The sequence below is a fragment of the Schistocerca americana genome, chromosome 7 (assembly GCF_021461395.2).
Source record: "Schistocerca americana isolate TAMUIC-IGC-003095 chromosome 7, iqSchAmer2.1, whole genome shotgun sequence".
Taxonomy (NCBI): domain Eukaryota; kingdom Metazoa; phylum Arthropoda; class Insecta; order Orthoptera; family Acrididae; genus Schistocerca; species Schistocerca americana.
The window spans coordinates 423,702,332-423,722,919 of NC_060125.1; the positions used below are offsets into that span (position 1 = coordinate 423,702,332).

The 20,588-nt window shown below is 38.2% G+C and overlaps 1 protein-coding gene across 1 annotated transcript in view; it reads left to right on the forward strand.

Moving 5' to 3' along the window:
- The window catches only part of LOC124622259 (leucine-rich repeat-containing protein 24-like), a 375,418-nt gene that overhangs the window by 341,599 nt on the left and 13,231 nt on the right, over positions 1-20,588 (forward strand). Inside the window, exons 6-8 of the mRNA XM_047147921.1 lie at positions 5,949-6,189; positions 9,862-10,242; positions 18,553-18,742. Coding sequence (XP_047003877.1) covers positions 5,949-6,189; positions 9,862-10,242; positions 18,553-18,742 — 812 coding nt within the window. The remainder of the gene's footprint in view (positions 1-5,948; positions 6,190-9,861; positions 10,243-18,552; positions 18,743-20,588) is intronic.

Consider the following 20,588-nt stretch of genomic DNA (forward strand, 5'->3'; position numbering starts at 1 on the left):
TTTCTTTAAATGTGGAAACAGGTAGGAGTTAGTGCCCATGTTTCAGCACCATACAAGCATCTTTGCCCATATTTATGCAAAAAAAAAGTCCTTTTTTCTTACAAAGTGCTCCTTTTTCCATTGCTGTCCTTGATATCTGCGCTGCTCTTACAGTCAGTTTTTCTTCTGCTTCTAGTAATTTCCTGCTAGTACCATTACTTTTACTTTCATTGTATTGGTTTTTATTTCATAAATCTTCCTTGTAGCTTCAATGGCATCTACTATATCTTGTAATTCTTTTTCACCTGTTGCTAGAAGGACCATGTCATCTGAAAACATCAAACACTATATTCTTCTTCCTCTAACTTTTAACCAAGCGAGGTGGCACACTGGATGCGCGTTTGGGAGGATGATGCTTCAAACTCGTGTCCGGCCATCCGGATTTAAGTTTTCTGTAATTTCGCTAAATTGCCCCAGGCAAATCCCAGGATGGTTCCTATAAAAGGGCGTGACCCATTTCCTTCCCCATCCTTAATAACATCTGAGCTGGTGCTCCATCTCTAATGACATCGATGTTGAGATGTTAAACCAAATCTTCCTCTCCAATTTTTACCCCTTGTCGTCTAATGGGTCATGGGCAATCATTTTTTCAAAGTGTAGACTGAAAAGGGTAGGAGACACAGAGCAACCTTGTCTTACTCATTTTTCTAGTTCTATCCACTTGGTAACTTCCTCTCATTTTCACTGTCGTTTTTCGATTGAAATATAATGAGTTTATAAATTGTCTGGTTTCCAGCTTATACCAAACCATGCTATCAAATGACTTTTACAGTTCAATGAAGCACATATGTAGGTCACTTGCCTTTTTAATAAGTCTCTCTCCCAAAATTGGTAAGAGTCCTATTGCATTTCTTTTGCCTCTATTTCATCTAAAACAAAATTGTTCCTCAGCGATATTCTTCTCCACAGAGTTATACTGAAGAGGGAACAAGATATGCCTCTGCCAAGGGCACGGGCACACAGGGGGTGCAAAAACTTTGGGGGTGGAGTGGTGGGGAGAAAGAAAGATGGTTTAAGAATTAACTGGGAGAGGTTTGTGAATTCTCCTACCACTCCTGTTCCTGTCCTTTGTTCATAAGAAGAAGCTTTCCCATGGCCCCATAACTGTAAAAGCCACTAGTGTCATAGTGCCCCATCAACAGCATCATTTTGTATGAGTAAATCACAAACAAATGATTGCTGCTGAACGGACATCCATCACTAGCATGGTTTAAGTGAATACTGTGCATTTGATTCACACAACTGCTGCCTATGTAGCTCATTCATATTCAACAATAGAAGTCTTTCTACTTCTTACCAATGGTATTGTAGAATCTCAAAGGTCAATGAGTGAGTGTTGGCGCAGATGCTATTTGCCTGAAGGATTTTGGTTTTTGCCAGTTTCTGCTGACTAATGACTGGAGTGAGACTGAGCTACAGTCCTCCAAAGCATGTTATAGTATAATAAATGAAATGGGAAACAGATCTCACATAAGTATATCAAACAATTTCATTTGTCTTTCTTTACCTTCATGCAACAAACACCCTAAAGCTGTGTATCTTATCTCTAAAAATGTACAGCTGATTTTGGTGCAACTGATTTTGGTGCCAAATATAACATAGTGATGCTGTAGAGCTACATTATGAAATAACTATCTTAAAGGTACAGATGAGGCAGCTGAAGAACTTCCTATTTGAATATTTTGAAGTTTTTTTTCCCCATTTCCTCCATGCAAAGGTAAGGTCCCCCCTCTCGGCAAAATGAAGATGGTGAAAACTACTTTGCGTCAAGTATGAGTGAAAGCAGATTGTCAAATTAAGCTATGTTGTGGATAGAATATGACACAACTTGACTTCAGTGAGATAATCAAAGACTTTTGTTTGCTCGAAGCATGGAAATGCAAAGTAAAATTACAATGGAAACATAATTCTTGGAAATGGATGTTTTCTCAGCTTTTAGTTATAGCTGTTCTTTCATTTCTGCTTAGTAATTTGTGAACTGTTAATAGTTTATGAGGAATAAATAAATGACATGATACACTTAATGTGTTGTGTGTGATGTTTTTCATCAATACAGTTTGTTTAAGAAATATTTATCAATAATGGTTCCTGTATCTTTAAACTTACAAAATTTGCTAAATCTGTGTAAAAACATTCAGAAAGGTATCTCCATTAGATAAAAGTGGGAGCAATTTGGGAGTTCTACCAGCAGCACAGAATCACCTTAGTATGGTTCTACTGTTCCATTACCTTTTCCAGCCTTTTGTTAATGATTCTTGGCTGCATGTGAAATGAGCTAATTGTCCTGTGCTCACTGGATTTCTTGGTTTCCAGTTTTTCCATTCCTATCCATTTCTTCAGTTGTGTTGCGCTCCTCGTTTAGCCAGTTTTTTGTAGCCTGCTCTGTTTTTCTACACAGTTCATTATTGAGCATTTGGTACATCTTTTTTGCATCTTCATTGTTCTTGTTTCTGAATATTCTTCTTTCTTCCACCTTCAAAATAATTTCTTGTGCAACCTACCTTTCTTTTTCTTTTCTTTTTTTTTCCTGTTTACATATCCTATACTTTTTGCTCTGCTTCTGTGATTTCTTCTTTGACCATATTTCATCACTCATTTATGTTATCATGTGGTTCTTTGTCTCTTAATGTACTAATAATCTCTTCTAATAGCCTTTCCATAATTTTTTCTTTCCCAGATCTCAACTTCTTCTCAAGGTCCCTTTTCAGCACAGCAGTGTTCTTAAGTTTTTCATTTTTATTTCTATTTCTGCCATAATCCTTGGGTAACAGAAGATATATTGAATTTAATTGATGAAAGGAGAAAATATAAAAATGCAGTAAATGAAGCAGGCAAAAAGGGATACAAATGTCTCAAAAATGAGATCGACAGGAAGTGCAAAATGGCTAAGCAGGGATGGCTAGAGGACAAATGTAAGGATGTAGAGGCTTATCTCACTAGGGGTAAGGTAGATACTGCCTACAGGAAAATTAAAGAGACCTTTGGAGATAAGAGAACCACTTGCATGAACATCAAGAGCTCAGATGGAAACCCAGTTCTAAGCAAAGAAGGGAAAGCAGAAAGGTGAAAGGAGTATATAGAGGGTCTATACAAGGGCGATGTACTTGAGGACAGTATTATGGAAATGGAAGAGGATGTAGATGAATATGAAATGGGAGATACGATACTGCGTGAAGAGTTTGACAGAGCACTGAATGACCTGAGTCAAAACAAGGCCCCTGGAGTAGACAACATTCCATTGGAACTACTGACGGCCTTGGGAGAGCCAGTCCTGACAAAAGTCTACCATCTGGTGAGCAAGATGTATGAAACAGGCGAAATACCCTCAGACTTCAAGAAGAATATAATAATTCAAATCCCAAAGAAAGCAGGTTTTGACAGATGTGAAAATTACTGGACTATCAGTTTAATAAGCCACAGCTGCAAAATACTAATGCTAATTCTTTACAGAAGAATAGAAAAAGTAGTAGAAGGCAACCTCGGGGAAGATATGTTTGGATTCTGTAGAAATGTTGGAACACGTGAGGCTATACTGACCCTATGACTCATCTTAGAAGCTAGATTAAGGGAGGGCAAAAATACGTTTCTAGCATTTGTAGACTTAGAGAAAGCTTTTGACAATGTTGACTGGAATACTCTCTTTCAAATTCTGATGGTGGCAAGTGTAAAATACAGGGAGCGAAAGGCTATTTACAATTTGCACAAAAACCAGATGGCAGTTATAAGAATCGAGGGGCATGAAAGGGAAGCAGTGGTTGGGAAGGGAGTGAGACAGAGCTGTAGCCTTTCCCCGACGTTATTCAATCTGTATATTGAGCAAGCAGTGAAGGAAACAAAAGAAAAATTCAAAGTAGGTATTAAAATCCATGGAGAAGAAATAAAAACTTTGAGGTTCGCCGACGACATTGTAATTCTGTCAGAGACAGCAAAGGACTTGGAAGAGCAGTTGAACGGAATGGACAGTGTCTTGAAAGGAAGATATAAGATGAACATCAACAAAAGCAAAATGAGGATAATGGAATGTAGTCGAATTAAGTCGGGTGATGATGAGGGAATTAGATTAGGAAATGAGAAACTTAAAGTAGTAAAGGAGTTTTGCTATTTGGGGAGCAAAATAACTGATGATAGCCGAAGTAGTGAGGATATAAAATGTAGACTGGCAATGGCAAGGAAAACATTTCTGAAGAAGAGAAATTTGTTAACATCGAGTATAGATTTAAGTGTCAGGAAGTCATTTCTGAAAGTATTTGTATGGAGTGTAGCCATGTATGGAAGTGAAACATGGACAAAAGATAGTTTGGACAAGAAGAGAATAGAAGCTTTTGAAATGTGGTGCTACAGAAGAATGCTGAAGATTAGATGGGTAGATCATATAACTAATGAGGAGGTATTGAATAGGATTGGGGAGAAGAGAAGTTTATGGCACAACTTGACTAGAAGAAGGGATCGGTTGGTAGTACATGTTCTGAGGCATCAAGGGGTCACCAATTTAGTATTGAAGGGCGGAGTGGAGGATAAAAATCGTAGAGGGAGACCAAGAGATGAACACACTAAGCAGATTCAGAAGGATGTAGATTGCAGTAGGTACTGGGAGATGAAGAGGCTTGCACAGGATAGAGTAGCATGGAGAGCTGCATCAAACCAGTCTCAGGACTGAAGACTACAACAACAACATTCTGCCATAAGTAAATTGTGGTTACTAGTAATATTTGAATCTTATAATGTATCTACCTTCCTGATTCCACTTCCATACTTTTCTTCAACCAGTATAAAATTCGTTTGTTTTCTATATTTATCTGCTGGTGATTTCAAAGTATAACTCCTCTCCTGCGAGTTTTGAACACCATGTTCTGAAGTTGTCATATATACTAGGATAATAAAAATACTTTCTTTTATTCGTTTCACTTTACAAAAATAACCATGTCACTTACACAGTTTACATTTCCTACACAAATAGCCAATTTCTTTGCCGTTATCACTTCTACTCCATCAATTCTTTTTATTTGTCCTCCCAAGTAGTACATATTCATCTGATTGCAGTTCTTCTCACCCATCTCATCTTACCTGAGGAATTCCTACCAGGTTCTATTATTCTTTTCCATCTCTCTTTTAAGGTTTTCTCCTTTTCCTGCCAGTAGCAGTGCTTTGTCATTCCAGGTACCAATCCTTGTTTTGAAATTGCACCTCCTTTCATGTTGTTGTTGTTGTTGTTGTTGTTGTTGTTTCCCTCCCCTCACTGGAGATCTGACCAGGGGAATATTTTATCAGCAGTTGGAGGAAGCAATATTTTGTGTATAAAAAGGAGACTGGGTTATGCAGGGAAAATAATGTGTGGTGATATTCTATTGTCTTCCACAACTCTGGAGGCTGCCCCTAACGTGGGATACAGATGCCTTTTGCGGCCGTCTGCTCTGGGTCAGACGCTACAATAGCTATAAGTTCATTGGAGATATTTTATTTCTCTGATGCCCTGCCAGGGATGCACCCTCCACGGGTCACTGCCCCCCCGCCCCCCCCAAGGGTTTCATAGTATTAGATGTTATGATGTTATTGTATGTAATATATTTTATTTCTCTGATGCCTTGGCAGGGATGCACCCACTAGGGGTTAACTTCTCCTTTTTCTCTCTCTAACTTGCTAAGCCTCCATCAACCCCTCTCACTCCCCTACCCTACCCACTTCTTGGATCTTTTTAATCTCAGTTCGTTCACAATACGCAGCAGCTCAGCTGTTGAACTTGTGATTTCATGAAGAATATGTTTGTGTACTACTTAATGCAACCTCTATAGCATGAGATGGTCTTCCTTCATATTGTGTCTTTTTGTATTGCTTCCAAGACTTTTCATTATTTTTTGTTGATGATGTAGAAGTCAATTATAATGCCTGTAAATAATCCTGCACATCAACAGATCACTCGAACTGCATGACAATCCATGGCGATGTGATTGTCAACTGGCTCCATTGCGTGAATGGACACTTGAACATAAGCTAAACACCCAAGATACACAGTGTGAAGAGCCAGAGAAACTGAAAGGCATGCTTTGGCAAGAGGTTGCAACTGATCAGATGGCATGTATGCCAAGGATTGTATTTCCACAACAAGATGCTACATTTGAAGCAACTGGTGGTGAAGTTACAATGTCATGCCAGGTGAGTTTTATATATAATATACATGAAAGGCATATGTTAAAAAATAATTTCACAGATATAACAGGAGTGATTTCCACTCAATGTGATAAAAATGGAAAAGGAGTAATTAAAATTTGGGAAATCCATTTCAACTTAGTGAATGGAAGAGAAAATACATGAGAAGAAAAGTAATACTGTTGAATGGCTAAAATTTTGATCCACATGTGCTAGCTTGGGTAAATTTTAATACAGTTGTATTATGTTTTCTTTAAAATAACTAAGCATTTCTTCCAACTACATTTCATTAAATCCTAGAGGACTGAAAATGATGGTTTGTATATGATTAATGTACCTAAAAGATGTTGAAAAAATTACAAAGTAAATAGCAACAGAAGGAAGAAACAAATTACACAGATCACTAGAGGAAACAATGTCAGGAAATTATTCGTGGATTCCGTAGGAAAGTCCCTCACATCTGCAGTTTTATTGTATTTTAGTTCTGGGGATTATTCTCTCCAAAGATTTTTCCACAGCACAAACGAAAATTAAAAGAAGAGTGGTAAAAATGCACTTAAGATAAGAAACAGAAATGAGGCAACTATGGGGTGTCTTGAAACAGTAATTTATCTAACTATGAACTTGGAATTGCTTTCATTATACTCAGTAAAGGTCATGCTACCTAAAACTATTTCTGTAGTTTCTTATCATTTGGACTGTCATGGCATGTTCACTATCAACAAATTGTGTTGTTCAGGGATTTTCAAGCATCCTAGAAAACAGCTTTATTTGGATCAAGCTGTAACTTTGTGAAAAGACAATTGCAAGCATTACCAAGTACAAAATTTATGTAAACAGCCAGCCAAAAAGAAGCACAGGGAGTACTTCTATTTTTAGAAATAGTGAAAAAATGTTATGTTTTGGAGCACTTCTCACAAGGTGGATAATATTACTTACTGGTTTCAACTAGATATTGTCATATTGTTACAGACAACATTCCATTTGCTTGAAAACTTGTCTTATCATAAAGCATCAATTGTGACAGATATTCATCCGCTACTACCCTGGTAATTGCTAACATTCGAAGCCTTAGTTATCAGCATTGTTTACCAAGCTAGGGTCTTCTGGGGACCATATATTTTTTGTAGACAGTTACGCAGATTAGATTCTTTGGATGTCTAAAAGTATATTTAAATTAGATAAGTATTGTTGACATATTTGTTTATTGTCAAAGCTGATAAAATAAAAAAATATGGACAAATTGATTCCATGTCATGGCAGCAGTAAAAACTGCAAGATATTGTCCACATTTCAGAAATTGATTCCTTTCAGCAGCAAAGAACTCCAACAATCAGTAGTACATCAAGCAACACTCTCAGTTTCGCAGACTCTACATCTATCCTACTTCTCATTCTGTTCAGAGCAGTATTGGCATTGTAACAGTGAACAGCACAAGATGCTTCACTATTGCTGAAGATGCATATAGTATCTACAACTTGATCATTAAAGATTATGATCAAAAATTTGGACATTGTGGGTGTAAGATCACTTGCATTCATTGGCTTGGAAGATCCTTTGGCAATGTCATATTGATGACAGTGAGTCACGGGGCCATTGAACTTGTCCATTTTCATCCTGACTTCGCAATAACCTCATCTCCTTCATCAGAGTCTCAATCATAATTTTCGTTTGCAGTGTCACTTTATTCTGAATTCACTTCAAGGTGAATGTTCTCAGATAAAGTCCTCATTAGGATTGCTCTAGACATCGTCTAGGTCACTGAGATAATTCATCCAGCACCCAAAGAATGTCATTATTTGAGACTTGTTCACGGGCCATTTTCAAAAATTTATGGTGTTCATATTAATTTTGAAAAATCCAAAAATTAATCTTTCAAAATGTGTAACATAGTATACGGAGTGGGGTCTTGCCAGGACCACAAGTGTTTTTTATTTTTAATGACTGCATCATATGTCTGATTGTGTAATATATATCTTAAACAGATGTAGGAATATACGAGGCATGATGAGAAAGTATGTGCGCCAAATTTTTATATATTTTTCAGAAAAAGTTTATTTGAAAGAAAAAGTTACAGGATATTGTTTGGTAATACATTTGTTGACTATTTTTCTGCGTAATTGCCATCCCATTCAGTGCATGTGGCAAATTGTGGCTTGAGCTTCTTTGTGCACTCCAAAAAGAACTCCCCCCACCAACTCCGTATCCCATTTCACAACCTCTTTCTACTTCTGCTTGTTGCCTGAAAATTTAATTCCACTAACATATGCCTTCCGGGAGATGAAAAGATGATAATCTGAAGCCCCCCCAGTCAGGGTAACATGGGGGGCAGTTCAAAATATCCCAACTAAATGGGCCCAAGACTACCACAGGGCTAAGGCAGTGGGGGGACGGATGTTGTTGTGTAACAAGCACATTCCTGTTGTAAGAATTCTGCTCCTTTTGTTTTTAATGCTCCTTTTCAGATATTTTTTTGGGGGGAAGGGGGATGGGGTGGAGGAAGAATCACAATATCGTTGTGCATTGGTCCCCCTGCCCTGCCCCCCTGAGGCAGAAATCCAACCAAGATGTAATGTCTTTTTGGTCCCAAAACACTGAAGCCATGCCTTTTTGCCTGAAATTGTGGTTTTGAATTTTTTGGTAGATGAGAAATTGGTGTGATGTCACTGTGATGACAGTCTTTTTGTTTCAGGCATGTAATGAGCCACCCACATTTCATTTCCAGCCATAAGAGAGCTCATAAAACCCTCACCTTCTAATTCAAGTTTCTCAGGAAACTTGTGGGCTCTATTGATCTGATTTTTCTTGTACACAGTTTCCTATTACACAGCATTTCTGTGAGTGTCCCATGTAAGAGAGTTCTGGAAAGTTGTTGAAACATTGCAGAAATTTCATTCACTCTCAATCAGTGGTCTTCATTAACAGTTCCCTCAATTTTTTGCACCAACTCATCAGTCAAAATGGAAGTTCTTCCACTCATCTGTTTGTTATGAACATTTGTTTTGCCTCCACTTAGCTCCCTACATCACTCGAAACACACTTGTTCTGCTCATAATACTTCTGCTGTAAACCATTTTGAATCTAAAAAAAAGAATCATTAGGTGTCATCTGCTCCACGAGTAGGAAGTGGGTCACAGCACATGGCTCGAACTTGGCGTGATATCTTACCAATAGCTTTCATACACTTCCGTACAACTGGACACTACAATATGAGTTTGCTTCCTACTGTGTTCCTGCAATTCTCACTGTGGTCAGGGGTTCCCCCTCAACCACTCAGTGTTACCAAACCTCAAAAAACAAAGAACAGTGTGTTATGGTTGCAGTACACTTACTTTTTGGACATGCCTCATATAAAAATCAAGAATAAATTGTTTCTTACAGTTGCTACAGTATCACCAAAGATCACTCTTGGGGTTCCTAGATGACCCTGTTGATATGTTAAGGATAAAATTACAGAACAGAAGATGATAAACAATTTGGCCTGCAGTGACTGTGCCATGAAAGATTGCAATGACATATGTCCTTACAATACATGCACTACTGTGCTGTCAGAATAATTAAACTCCGTTGACTTCCTTCAAGTTATCAGCAGACAGATTTGTGTGTGTAATTGTCATCACTTTGTATCTAAGAAAAAAAGAGCACATGTTTCACATGTTAATGATTGTTTATTTTCAGATTGAAGGGAACCCACCACCAACAGCTCACTGGGTTCATGAGTCACAAATCCTGTCCAATAACAGTGACAAGTTTATCATTCATGAAGGACTTGGTGGTTGGCTAAACATCACATTATGGGAAGCTGGACCAGAAGAACGTGGGGAATACACATGTGTTGCAAAGAATGAGGCTGGTGTGGATGAACGCAGATTGACTTTACTGCTGGATAGTGAAGACCCATTGATTTTGGGAAAAGACAGTGCCAGTGGCAGCAGTGGAACTAACATGGAGTCCTCACATTTACCTCTCATAGTAGCTCTTGGGGTTGGAGCAACCATTCTTGCAGCACTTCTCATAGGATTGTCATGCTGGCTGTGCAGAAGTGGCCGAGTATGCTACGTAAGACATTTTACAGCTACTATTTTAATGGAGTTATTCTTATGTGACAAAATATTATAATAAGAGAAATTTAAAAAACAGTAACAATAAATAAAAATAAGACAAAGCTGATTGATGTGTGTTGCATAAATACATTATCAGCATATAAGACATGAAAACTATAGGGACACCATCTGATGCTAGTGTGGAAACTGAGTAGCTGGCACAGCATTACTATCAACTGCTGTGACACCACTATGCATGTGGCACTGAGCATCAGGTGCACCCTCTGATGGGGCCAGGCCAAACTCTGGCATATATGATGGCCACCAGACTGACCTAAGCAGTTTCGATTTTCTTGTGTTTTTATGTGTTTCTGTTTGTCACACAAAGCTACAGTTGAATAGTTAGATTCTCTTTGTTTTATTACTCCAGTTTGGATATGTAAATAGTGTTATATGCGTGACACCAAGGAAAGTCTGTGTTGTGTGACATTTTCTAATCTATAAATTGCTCAACTTTTTTCTCCATTCTAAACAGAATGCACTGTCACACAAAAAATTCAAATTACATTTTTTTTGCTGTAGTTCAGTGTGCAGACTGTTTTTTGATTTACATATAAAATTTTTCCTGGCTGATAGCCAAAAAGTATGCACACATCAAATTTAATTCACAACATGTTTTTCACTGAACTTAATGGACTTGGTCTATTTAGATTCCATTAACAAAATCTCTTGTAAAAGAAAAAAATGCTTTCAGTTATATTTAATACTCATACAAAAGATAAATAAACTTTCCATTCAGTATAACTTTCCTTCTAGCTAACTATCTTTTGAGGTTAGAAAACAGTTCTACCTGTAACATAGGGCTATTACAGAGAGTAATATAGGTGGTTCTCAGTGCTTGATATGAGAGGAGACATGTTGTGCTAACATGTTGTTGTTGTTGTTGTTGTTGTGGTCTTCAGTCCTGGGACTGGTTTGATGCAGCTCTCCATGCTACTCTACCCTGTGCAAGCTTCTTCATCTCCCAGTAACTACTGCAACCTACATCCTTCTGAATCTGCTTAGTGTATTCATCTCTTGGTCTCCCTCTATGATTTTTACCCTCAACGCTGCCCTCCAATACTAAATTGGTGATCCCTTGATGCCTCAGAACATGTCCTACCAACCGATCCCTTCTTCTAGTCAAGTGGTGCCACAAATTTTTCTTCTCCCCAATCCTATTCAATACCTCCTCATTAGTTATGTGATTTACCCATCTAATCTTCAGCAGTCTTCTGTAGCACCACATTTCAAAAGCTTCTATTCTCTTCTTGTCCAAACGGTTTATCGTCCATGTTTTACTTCCACACATGGCTACACTCCATAAAAATACTGTCAGAAATGACTTCCTGACACTTAAATCTATACTCGACGTTAACAAATTTCTCTTCTTCAGAAACACTTTCCTTGCCATTGCCAGTCTACATTTTACGTCCTCTCTACTTCGACCATCATCAGTTATTTTGCTCCCCAAATAGTAAAACTCCTTTATTACTTTAAATGCCTCATTTCCTAATCTAATTCCCTCATCATCACCCGACTTAATTCAACTGCATTCCATTATCCTCATTTTGCTTTTGTTGATGTTCATCTTATATCCTCCTTTCAAGACACTATCCATTCCATTCAACTGCTCTTCCAAGTCCTTTGCTGTCTCTGACAGGATTACAATGCCATCGGTGAACCTCAAAGTTTTTATTTCTTCTCCATGGATTTAAATTACCCCAAATTTTTCTTTTGTTTCCTTCACTGCTTGCTCAATATAAAGATTGAATAACATCGGGGAGAGGCTACAACCCTGTCTCACTCCCTTCCCAACCACTGCTTCCCTTTCGTGTCCCTCAACTCATATAACTGCCATCTGGTGTCTGTACAAACTGTAAATATCCTTTCGCTCCCTGTATATTACCCCTGTCACCTTCAGAATTTGAAAGAGAGTATTCCAGTCAACATTGTCAAAAGCTTTCTCTAAGTCTACAAATGCTAGAAACTTAGGTTTGCCTTTCCTTAATCTATCTTCTAAGATAAGTCATAGGGTCAGTGTTGCCTCATGTGTTCCAATATTTCTACAGAATCCAAACTGATCTTCCCCAAGGTCGGCTTCTACCAGTTTTTCCATTTGTCTGTAAAGAATTCGCGTTAGTATTTTGCAGCTGTGGCTTATTAAACTGATAGTCCAGTAATTTTCGCATCTGTCAGCACCTGCTTTCTTTGGGATTGGAATAATTATATTCTTCTTGAAGTCTGAGGGTATTTCGCCTGTCTCATATATCTTGCTCGCCAGGTGGTAGAGTTTTGTCAGCACTGGCTCTCCCAAGGCTGTTAGTAGTTCTACTGGAATGTTGTCTACTCCTGGGGCCTTGTTTCAACTCAGGTCTTTCAGTGCTATGTCAAACTCTTCACGCAGTGTAATATCTCCCATTTCATCTTCATCTACATCCTCTTCCATTCCCTTAATATTGTCCTCAAGTACCTCGCCCTTGTATAGACCCTCTATATACTCCTTCCAACTTTCTGCTTTCCCTTCTTTGCTTAGAACTGGGTTTCCATCTGAGCTCTTGATATTCATGCAAGTGGTTCTCGTATCTCCGAAGGTCTCTTTAATTTTCCTGTAGGCAATATCTATCTTACCCCTAGTGAGATAAGCCTCTAAATCCTTACATTTATCCTCTAGCTATCCCTGCTTAGCCATTTTGCACTTCCTGTCGATCTCATTTTTGAGACATTTGTATTCCTTTTTGCCTGCTTCATTTACTGCATTTTTATATTTTCTCCTTTCATCAATTAAGTTCAATATTTCTTCTGTTACCCAAGGATTTCTACTAGCCCTTGTCTTTTTACCTACTTGATCCTCTGCTGCCTTCACTATTTCATTTTTCAAAGCTATCCATTCTTCTTCTACTGTATTTCTTTCTCCCAACCCTGTCAGTTGTTCCCTTATGCTCCCCTTGAAACTCTGTACAACCTCTGTTCTGGTTCTTTCAGTTTATCCAGGTCCCGTCTCCTTCAATTCGCACTTTTTTGCAGTTTCTTCAGTTTTAATCTACAGTTCATAACCAATAGATTGTGGTCAGAGTCCACATCTGCCCCTGGAAATGCCTTACAATTTAAAATCTGGTTCCTAATTCTCTGTCTTACCATTATATAATCTTTCTGAAACCTGTCAGTATCTCCAGGCTTCTTCCATGTATACAACCTTCTTTCATGATTCTTGAACCAAGTGTTAGCAATGATTAAGTTGTGCTCTCTGCAAAATTCTACCGGGCGGCTTCCTCTTTCATTTCTTCCACCCAATCCATATTCACCTACTACATTTCCTTCTCTCCCTTTTCCTGCTACCGAATTCCAGTCACCCATGACTATTAAATTTTCATCTCCCTTCACTATCTGAATAATTTCTTTTATTTCATCATACATTTCTTCAATTTCTTCATCATCTGCATAGCTAGTTGACATATAAACTTGTACTACTGTGGTAGGAGTGGGCACAATAATGCATTCACTATGCTGTTTGTAGTAGCTTACCCGCACTCCCATTTTTTTTTTATTCATTATTAAACCTACTCCTGCATTACCCCTATTTGACTTTGTATTTATAACCCTGTATTCGCCTGACCAAAAGTCTTTTTCCTCCTGCCACCACCGAACTTCACTAATTCCCACTATATCTAACTTTAACCTATCCATTTCCCTTTTTAAATTTTCTAACCTACCTGCCCGATTAAGGGATCTGACATTCCACGCTCCGATCCATAGAATGCCAGTTTTCTTTCTCCTGATAACGACGTCCTCTTGAGTAGTCTCCGCCCGGAGATCCGAATGGGGGACTATTTTACCTCCAGAATATTTTACCCCTAGAGGACGCCATCATCATTAACCATACAGTAAAGCTGCATGCCCTCGGGAAAAATTACGGCTGTAGTTTCCCCCTTGCTTTCAACCGTTCACAGTACCAGCACAGCAAGGCCATTTTGGTTAGTGGCCTCTTCACCAACGGCAAGGTCCATGGTTCATGGGGGGGAAGAATGCCTCTGTATGCATAATAATTAGACTAATCCTGTCTTCACCATCCCTGTGGGTGTGATATATAGGGAGTTCTAGTGTATTTCTTGATTCATTACATAAGATTATCACTTGAAATGTATTAAGTATGCTCTATATGGGCTAGTTTGCACTTTTCATAATGTGGAGTTCACTTCTTTTAGCTTCTCCATGACATTCTTGAATGAGTCAGACAAACCTCTGACCATTTATGCTGCCCTGCTTTATACACATCCAATATCCTCTGTTAGTCCTATTCTCCTACACTTGAGAAATATTTTATGATGATTTGTACAAGTGTTTTGTAAGGAATCTCATTTATAGACTGAATAAATTTCGATAGTAGTCTGCCAACAAAGCTAAGCCTGAAGTCAAGAAACACTGCACCTACCTGACTGCCTTGATCCATGGCTTTCGTATGAGTTGTGTTTCACGTGACTGATGTTTTAGGAATCCATGCCAAGCATCGAGGAAGTCACTGTGAGACACCTTATTATATTTGAATGTGGAATATGTTCTAAGTGTCTACAAGAAATGAAAGTCAAGGATATTGGACATTACTTTTGTGGATCACTTCAGCTGCCTTTTGTGTAGACTGGTGTGACCTGTGCTTTCTGCCAACCACTGGGCTCAGTGTTTTGTTTGAGAGATATGCATTAAACTGTTGTTAAAAGAGAGAATAAGTCAGTCCCAATTTTGGTATAGAATCAGACAAGGGTTTCATTTGGCACTGAAACTTTGTTCAAGCTTTAGCCATTTCTCAACACCACTGGCAATAATGCATTTTATTTCATTCATCTTTGCAGTGGTACAAGGATTTAACTGGGGCAATATTGCGAATTTTCCTTTGTAATGGAACATTTAAAAATTGAGTTCAGTATTTCTGCTTTTGCTTTGCTACCCTCAATTTCAGTTTCTGTCTCATCCATGAGTGCCTGGACACTAAATTTGTCGCTACTAACAGTCTTTACATATGACCAGAATTTCTTCATGTTTTGTGACAGACCTGATAATATTCTGTTATGGTAGTTGTCAAATGCTTCAAGCATTACCTTCTTGGCAGAAATGTGCTCGCACATAAATACAAAAACATTATAAAAGCTCGATCTGAGCAATAAATGGGAGGATATTTTGCCAATATTTGTTTATTATTTATTTATTCATCCAATTACCCATTTATTCCAGTTTGCAAGATTAGGGCCTTCATTCCCTCTCTTATGTCTAACCAGACTTCCTTAATGAGTCAACATTATAGATTTTTAAGAGTTGACTCATCAATAGATCACTTACAAACTGATGTCATGCATGGCATCTTACCTGAAAATGGAAACAATTTATTTTCAGAAAAATTCATGCCTACAGTAATATTATCTTATATAAAAAATACTTTCACATTATTAATTTGTACCACATCACTGGTCAACTCTCTCTCACTCGCTCGTGCGACTTGTTCTTTTGAGTTCTCCATGTTGTTCCCTTGGCCTGTCTGAAAAACTGTGAGACATCCTCACCACAGTTAATGAGAATATGGAAAGGGACTGGAATTATCCATCACAGATCCTGAGCATAGAATGTAACTGTAAAAATCATTGTAAAACTGTGACCATTTACTCTACAATGAAAGTTACGTATTATTAAATAATGTTAATTTTTTATGAGTCCCTACTGTGTTATCAAAATAATAATTGACTTTGTAGTATGAATTATTTATTATGTGTGTTTTAAGTGACATTTTAAATATTTGGATTTTAGTTCTTTCTTTCATCTCTTTGGGAAATTTATTATGCATTTTCATTTCCTTGTAGGAAATACTGTTTTGTGGTTTTGCTTACTCTTGGCAAATAATAATAATAATAAATAATAATAATAATAATGAAATTATCATGACATTTTGGGTAGGAAACTCCATCTCCGGTTGATCATCCCCCTAGTGCAAGTCTTTTTTTATTTTATTTATTTTTTTATGTGGTCCACTTCGGTGAGCTGTGTGTCAATGATGATGAAATGATAATGAGGGCAACATACAGTACACCCAATCCCCAAGCAGATAAAAATCTCCAACCTGGCCGGGAATTGTAACCATGTTCCCGGCACTGAGTTGGCCATGCTGACCACTCAGCTATGGAGGCTGACATAATAACAATAATAATAATAATAATAATCATGATAATAATATACCATAACAAATATATCAAATTCACACAATACCAGTGTTATAACATTCTGTTAAGCAATTTCCTCCCTACATTCTTGCAGAATGTAAGTAGTGACTTCTTACAGAAACATGTGGTGGAAAAACAGAAATGAGCAGAATTGGAGATGAAGTTGACTGGTCAGAGGAAGACTTAGGAATAAGGTAAAATTAGTGGATGAAAACAAACAGAGAGGATGAGAAAAGCATAGATAGCTACAATTTGACAGAAATACTGGTACCCTGCAGACAAGAAGAAATCACCTGGGATATTCTAAGAGGGAAGCTATGCCAGTGGTACAGATATAGATTTAATCTCCTTTTGAAGGCAGTATGATTTTGGATAAGATGCACGTTACAGGGTAGTTTGGTCCACAGTTGTTTGGTTGAGGTTGGTGAGAAGATGGGGAAAGGTGTAGCTAAGATGGTGAATGTGTCTGACCTGGTATTGCAGTTCTGGAATAATTGTAGATATTTGATACATGAGAAGATGTATTGAAGACACAAATCATTAATAAAACAGTGAAGTAGACGGAGCCTTTGAAAGTCATGTTACCCACTGGGTTGGATCCAAAGTAAGGAGCATAGCAATGAGTAATTTGATCGAACAACTCAGTGTTATGCACTTGGATGTATTCATAGCTGATATTGCTGATGAGCCATTTCAGCAGAGGTTAAAGTGCATTCAGAAAGCAGTGATGGCATATGTTGTCTCTTATGTTGAGTACATGGAGGAGAAGAAGATGGCATATGACACACTACTAACTTGGAGAGCTAAATTTATTGCCAATACTAAACAGTGTTCAGTGACAGTGCCATGATTCTCCCTCAACTCAGTTTTTATATGAACTGTAGTCACTCAAAAAAAAAGAAAAAAGTTTTTAACACTGCATGATACTCATCTTTAACTGTTTACATAAAACCAGTGTGCCACTACACAACCACCAAACACACTGAACTGTACCAACAGTTCTTCTGTATGTAATATTACTGTTCATCTGATACACTCAGCACACAGTCTGTACTCTTCACTGTGCACTATGCTATATCACTTGACTGATCAAAATATTGCTGGTGGTCACAAAAGCACCCAGTCAGTGCCTGTCTTTTAATCTGGAAGCCACTGTCTACATCTCCATTGGAATCACTGTCCTCTCACCTGGGAAAAGACACCAATCACCCCACTGGGTTGTTTGTGTCCACAAGTGGCCATGCCACATCTAACACTGACTGTTCGTAAGGTCCCATACATATCTTCATGGTGTACCAGCTTGGAGAGGGCTTCTTTTTCTTAGCTTTCAACCAACTCTGGACTCCAACTGCTGTGCAGACAAACCCTTAGACTGCGTGATGGCCCTGCGTATGGCACACAACCTGTTATCCAAGTGATAGTGCAAGAGCATGGCTAACATAGCCAGCTGGATGAGGGAAACAAGACACTTCATGAATTACAAATTCATGGCACAATACTAAAACAATAAGCAATATCATCTCAAGTGACATTTGCATATAACAGTCAGTAAGTTCAAAACTCTTGTAAGCCAACTCTAATAAGGTAGAAAATAATTCATCAGCTAATTTGTGGAACAGTGACTAATGTAGCAGAATTAATTGAAGAAGTAGAATAATTTCTTTCAGAACTTTTAAGGCAGTTCTGTGTGAAGGAAAAATGTCAGTGGCACACAGTGTGAAGAAATAGAAAGTGTTAAGGCTTTGCAGTTATTACACAGTGAAAAAAGTCATGCCATACCTTGATCAGAAGTCATATAATATTGCCAAGAAATATGATGCTGTTTAGTAACTTCCAGCTGTGGCCTGCCCTCATTCTTTTAATTTTCCCTGAGACTGATTTGCTAACATGGCCCAATTGTTGAAACTGCTGAAGGTAACTGAAGACAACTTTTCAGTCTCATTCTACCTTCATAATTTTTCCAAGAACAATCTATGTATCTACTAGCAGCATTCTGTGCAAATATAATTAGATATTAAGACTGATGTGCAGAGAGTGACATAATAAGTGTGTGTGATTAATGAAATATCTGGCATCATCCACAGGTAAAGAAGGTGGCTGGTGATGGTTCTTTATCTGCTAGCAACCATAATGGTGCTTCGGATGAACAGGAGAAAGGCCTTATTACAAAAATAAACCCTGTCCAGAAGCCTCCAAGGCGTATTGATTCGGCCTCATCCACAGGAGATCTCGCTGAAGTCAAAATGACATTGATTGATAATGGTTCTGTCCTGTGTGAGTACTCTGTTAAATATTATCATAATATTTTACATTCCCATTACTTCAGATATTATTAAACTATTTGACAAAAATCCTTTTAAATGTTCAAATAATGATATGTGGAAAAATAGTTAATCAGTATATTTACGACTGTTGCTACTGTTGTCATCACAGTCTTCATCAGACAGCTCCCCCCACCATGGACACACACACACACACACACACACACACACACTCACACACACACACACACACACACACACACACACACACTAAAGTTGTTTGTGTGCCTGTACCGATCAACCAGCCGATGCTGTGCCTATACAATGAGTGGCAGCCTTACCTCATTTCACTGTTTATAAATTATCAGGAGTTGAGTGTCTATGATGATATTTTATTATGTTGAATGTTAAATCTTTGACTTCAATTAAAAGAAATGAGGAAAGCTAACCAGCCACTGTAGCTGATCGACGCTTGCGATGAAGTCACACGTAATGGCACTGAGATGTCAATAGCTTTTGGGCTACCATTCTTTTTCTAGTTTAAGACCTCATCCAATCACATAGATTCTCAGCCCAAGGAACCATTCACAAATAATCAGTGTGTCTTATTCCACCGCCTGAGAAACCTTGTGTTCTTGTTTGGTTTGTTCCTTTCTCCATTGGCAGGATATTTTGTCCTGCACTTTGCAGCATTCCCTGACATTTATGTCAGACATTTTCATGAACTGCGTGTCCTATTCTTGTACACATGTAACAAATTTTGTCTCTCTAGCAATTTCCATTTCCTGATGTTTTTCACTCAGAACTTTTTGTTTTCAGAGCATTTCCTCAATTCTGTCTACCTCTATATTCTGCTCTGTAATTGCTTCTCACTTGTGATAACTATTTTCATTGAGAATTCTTCTTGTGACTCTACTGTAGTTTCTTGCTAACTTCTTTTACATTCGTTGCTATCAAAGTGGTCATGGTTGTGATCAGATTATTTAATCTTCTGTTCATCAGTAGCTTGCTTAGCTGCTCATCCGTATTCATATCTGCAAAATATTATTTAATTTACTTCAAGAAATAGCTGCCTTCACTGTTTATCCTTATATACCAATCAAAGAAATTAATTTTTCATCAAGCTGCAACATAAAATTATAGTGCAACATTCAAATATGTATGCTGTAGCATAGTGCACTCATAGTCCTGCCTGACCAACACCATGGTAGCATTGCCCTTGGCCAAGAGTAAGATAACAATATCAGGAGTCACCCTAAGTGAATGCAAAGCAAGCCTCTTAGCTGTTGCAGTATTACTCTTTGGTGAATCTATTTCGACATGTGTTGACTTGTCACTTTTTATTCAGTGGCTAGTTCTATGAGCAGAGAGATGGAGTTGCAATAGGGAGCCCTTTGTCACTTATTGTTGTTAATCTGTTTAAGGAACATTTTGAGGAATGTGCCTTTGAGTCAGTCACATTGAAACCTATGTACTTTTGCTAGGTATGTAGATGATTCAGTCATGCACTTGCAGCTATGTGGATAGTATTATTAATGAATCTCTTGAGACTAAGTTAGCAAGTTAGCTTGTAAATAGAGATGTAGGTCTTTGCTTAAATTCTGCATGGAATCTTGCTCTCTCCGTGGTCAAACAACAGAGGGCTACCCTTCACCCAATCGTAATTAATACATACTATTGATAACTTCTTATTCAGGTCATCTCTGGTTGTGTGCTTTCTCTCTCTCTCTCTCTCTCTCTCTCTCTCTCTCTCTCTCTCTCTCTCTCTCTCTCCCTCCCACCCCCTCCCTCCCTCCCTCCCTCTCTCTCTCTCCCTCCCACCCCCTCCCTCCCTCCCTCCCTCCCTCCCTCCCTCCCCC